Below are 4,710 nucleotides of genomic sequence, written 5' to 3' on the forward strand. Positions count from 1 at the left end.
CTTGTTGTGGCTTGATCACCCATGGCATGAATTGTGGTTCTTGAAGTATTGAGAAATATGATNGAACCNANAATTGAAATTGAATACTTATTGGATGGAATTGAGATGTTTGTGAATGCATGAGAATGAAATGGACGAATTCTAGTCTTTCTAGGTGAAATGGACGAATTCTAGTCTTTCCTTGCACACCAACTGTTTGATAAAATACCAAAAAGAGTTTCTTGTGTTGTTTTTGTGCACTTTGATGTCTAATTGAGGTATAAAAGGAAGAATTGTCATGTGTTGCACAAGTCCCTTGGGAGAGAACGATATTCATCACTTGTTACACTGCGACCGGTGCACTTGCCGTTGGTTTTGCAATCCCAACAAGTTTTTTTGGCGCCATTGCCGGGGACTTGTGTTCCAACACAAGGTAATTTGATAATTTTCATTTTTTATTTATTTAAACATTTTTTTTATCTGTCGATCAAATTCTGTACTAATTTTCATAAACTTTACTTCCATAACTTTACTTTCAAATCTATTCTCGAGTATGATCTCATTTTACCTCCAAATCCTTTAAAAAAAGTACTCAATTTACTCTTAAATCACCTCAAATCCATCCATTTCTTCTTTCTTAAATCCATCTCTTCAAATGATAGTTAAAAACTATTATATATATATATATATATATATATATATATATATATATATATAAAACGAAATACAATCATATACATGAATAAACATATTTTAGATATTTATTTATAGCAATTATTATATGTTTCAAGTGTCTCAAAGATCGGGCGTAACCTTAAAAACCAGACAGTTACCTTGAAGTTGTTCGTTCTCCCTCCTCCTTCTTTAGGCCGGGCAGGCGGGTACCTGTCAAAGACACTCTGACGCTTAAGTTAGTAAAAATGACCGAACGGTTATCACAAATGATGCATGTGCTTTGCATAATGTGCAACGTGGTTTAAAGTCATACATGAAACCTCTATTTATACTAGTTGTAATAGACCTTTACCTTTTGACGATCCAATCACACCTTAATCTTCATTAAGGGTTTAATGAGCCATTACCAGCTGGCACAACCTAGGTGGACAACCATGGGAAGACAACCCTGGAAGACTACATGGGAGGGCGGCCATGCGGGAGGACCGTACGACCATGCGGGAGGGTCGTACGGTACACAAGCCCTCCAAGCCCGAGCATGATGTTATTCTACGAAGGGATTTTGTACATGACCTTCCTGATAGGGACGGGTTCTTCGGTTGGTTTTTGCTTCTGTCTTCCTTGTTCGATTATCATAAAGAGTGGTTGGAAAAACGGGTCTTGCTTTTGTCGTCTGAGTTGGATACGCTACTAATACTTTGACGAGGCCAGTCGAGATTCTTCTGGTGAAGATTCACGGTCGTCGACCATTGATGAGGCCGATCGGGATTCCTATGGTGAAGATCAACGGTCGCCGACCTTCCATGAGGCTGGTCGGAATTCCTTTGGTGAAGATCCACAGTCGTCAACCTTCGGTGAGGCCAACCAAGATTCTTTTGGTGAAGATCAACAGTCGTCGACCGTCGATGAGGCCAACTGGGATTCCTTTGGTGAAGATCCACAGTCGCCGACCTTCGATGAGGCAGACCAAGATTCCTTTGGTGAAGATCCACGGTCGCCGACCTTCGGTGAGGCTGACCAAGATTCTCTTGGTGAAGATCCACAGTCGTCGACCTTCGGTGAGGCCGACCGGGATTCTTTTGGTGAAGATCCACAGTCGCCGACCTTCGGTGAGGTCGACCGGGACTCTTTTGGTGAAGATCCACAGTCGTCAACCTTCGCTGAGGCCGACCGAGATTCCTTTGGTGAAGATCCATAGTCGCTGACCTTCCATGAGGCCGACCGAGATTCTTTTGGTGAAGATCCATAGTCGCCAACCTTCGGCGAGGTCGACCGGGATTCCATTGGTGAGGCTAGATGGTCGAGGCTGGATGGTTGATGTCAAATTTGGCTAAGTACTTATGAGGCCATGGGAGGCCGAGTAGTTGAGGTCGGATGACCGGATGGTTGGGGCCAAATTTGGCTAAGTACCTGTGAGGCCATGGGAGGCCGAGCAGTTGAGACCGGATGGTGGGATGCTTAAGGCCAAATTTGGCTAAGTACTTTCTGAGGTCATGGGAGGGCGAGTAGTTGAGGTCGAATGACCGAATTCTTGAGGCCAAATTTGGCTAAGTACCTGAGTGGCCATGGGAGGCCGAGCAGTTGAGGTCGGATGGCCGGATGCTTGAGGCCAAATTTGGTTAAGTACTTGTGAGGCCATGGGGGTCGAGTAGTTGAGGCCAGATGGTTGGGGTCAAATTTGGCTAAGTACTTGTGAGGCCGGATGGCCAGATCGTAGAGGCCAGATGGATAAATGCTTGAGGCCAAATTTGGCTAAGTACCTATGAGGCCATGGGAGGCCAAGCAGTTGAAGTCGCATGGCCAGATGATTGGGGCCAAATTTTGCTAAGTACCTGTGAGGCCATAGGAGGCCGAGCAGTTGAGGCCGAATGGTCTGATACTTGAGGCCAAATTTAGCTAAGTACTTGTGAGGTCAAATGGTCAGATGGTAGAGGCCGGATGACCATATGCTTGAGGCCAAATTTGGCTAAGTACCTGTGAGACCATGGGAGATCGAGCAGTTGAGGCCAAATTTGGCTAAGTGCGTGACATAGTTAAAAGTATTAAATATATAAAGAAAATGCTTAAATACCTATTTAGTCCCCAAGTTTGGGGCTGAATTTGGGTTTGATACCCGGTTTTAAAAGTGATTTAATTAGGTCATTGAGTTTTTTATTTTGCTTGCAATAGGTCCCTTCCGTTAAGTAAGGTGTAACGGTGTTAATTTTTCTTCTCTCTCCTATGCTATTACTGACATATCTTTCTCTCTCTCTCTCCTATTTCTCTTCTCTTTCTATTAGAACATCATTATAACTACCTCTCTCTCTCACCTTTTTCTCTCTCATTATTTATTTCTTCTCTCTCCTGTGACACTTCTTTCTCTTTACCTTTATAACTTAAACTTTCAATTATAGACTTTAATTTATATAATATATATATATATATATATATATATATATATATATATATATATATTTTGTTATAATATTTTGAAACGTTAACTGCTATAATTAAAACTGTGTAATTAACTGCTATATGAGTAGTTTAAGTTTAGATCGAGAACTGAAAAAAAAAAGCAAAATATCATATTTTGACTTTCAAAAATGATAAATCATTTAATTTTATAAGAATTATCATAAAGAAATTGTATCAATGAATTTTAAGATAATTACACAGATAAATTTTAAGAGACTAAGAATTTTGTAAACAAGTTTGTCGATGAATATTTTTAAAAGAAATAAAATAATATAAAAAAATTGTTCCATAAGATAAACTTAACTTTCGTAGAAATTAAAAATCCTATAAAAGAATCTTTACAGATTAACTTTTATATTTTCTTATTTATTCAACGTTATAATTAGTGAGATTAATAATATGTTATCTTGTATATCCGGGAAGAAACAGAATTGGGGATGATTTGACGTACAGTGAAAGGGAGATCAAAAGGAGGGGTCTGAGATAAATCATACAATAAAATTGAAGTTCCTACAAAAATAAAAAAATGTAACTCACTGAAAATTAGACGANAACCTAAATAAAAGAATTCANAACTTAAATTAGATTATAACATTTTATATTAGAGATACTCCAGTTCAAATTAAATAAACTCTAACATGTAACATTGGAGATACACAAGAGTTCAAATTAAATAGGTATCATTTTGACTACGTGGAACGTCCTTTGTGATAGACATGGAAACGAAATGGAAAGAGACAGTGAGATACAATTCAAGGCATTTACAACACTGTTTAAATTACACTTCCTCCTTGTATAATGAATCAATATTTCAAAATTTGTCAACGTCTCTGTATCTCTCCAACCATAACATGAAAACTGCAGAAATGAGATCCCTAAACTAAATCAGTCACTTAATCATTAGTTCTGATCCCTTTAGAAACTATACATTTAAAAAACAGTGGAAAATCCCCCAAACCTCTTCAAACCCAGTAACCATCATTCCAATTACACTTGGAAGAAGGTCCTCCATGCTCACTCCGACTTCCTGTAAATCTATGTAAGGAAAGTTTGTTTCAGACTGTTCTTAAGGGGCCTGATCTATTCCCATGCCTAATCAAAGTTGTAAAAAGAAAGAAGTGTCACAGGAGAGAGCAAAAATAAATAATGAGAGAGAAAAAGGTGAGAGAGAGGTAGTTATAATAATGTTGTAAAAGAAAGAGAAGATAAATAAGAGAGAGAGAAAGATATGTCAGTAATAGCAGAGGAGAGAGAAGAAAAATTAACACTGTTACACCTTACTTAACTTAACGGAAGGGACCTATTGCAAGCAAAATAAAAAACTTGACCTAATTAAATCACTTTTAAAACCGAGTATCAAACGGAAATTCAGTCCCAAACTTGGGGACTAAATAGGTATTTAAGCCTAAAGAAAATGAAATACAATCATATACATGAATAAACATATTTTAGATATTTATTTATTACAATTATTATATGTTTCGGGTGTCTCGAAGACCAGGCGTAACCTTAAAGACCGGACGGTTACCTTGGAGTTGTTTGTTCTCCCTCATCCTTCTCCAGGCCGGGCCGACGGGTACCTGTCAAACGCATTCCGACGCT

At 38.5% G+C, this 4,710-nt stretch overlaps 1 protein-coding gene across 1 annotated transcript; it reads left to right on the top strand.

Moving 5' to 3' along the window:
- Nucleotides 1-1,149: 1,149 nt before the first annotated feature.
- On the top strand, nt 1,150-1,852 carry LOC106778891 (stress protein DDR48-like). The gene is made up of 2 exons (XM_014666895.1): nt 1,150-1,244; nt 1,366-1,852. The coding sequence occupies exons 1-2, from the start codon at nt 1,150-1,152 to the stop codon at nt 1,850-1,852; spliced, it is 582 nt and encodes a 193-aa protein (XP_014522381.1).
- Nucleotides 1,853-4,710: the final 2,858 nt, after the last annotated feature.

Source organism: Vigna radiata, chromosome 2 (genome assembly GCF_000741045.1).
Source record: "Vigna radiata var. radiata cultivar VC1973A chromosome 2, Vradiata_ver6, whole genome shotgun sequence".
NCBI classification, from domain to species: Eukaryota; Viridiplantae; Streptophyta; class Magnoliopsida; order Fabales; family Fabaceae; genus Vigna; species Vigna radiata.

Bases quoted from the DNA above. Each gene is read 5' to 3' on its own strand.
- LOC106778891 (XM_014666895.1), top strand. From the start codon at position 1,150: ATGCGGGAGGGTCGTACGGTACACAAGCCCTCCAAGCCCGAGCATGAT. The intron at 1,245-1,365 runs GTTCTTCGGTTG...TGACGAGGCCAG, and splicing joins GACCTTCCTGATAGGGACGG to TCGAGATTCTTCTGGTGAAG.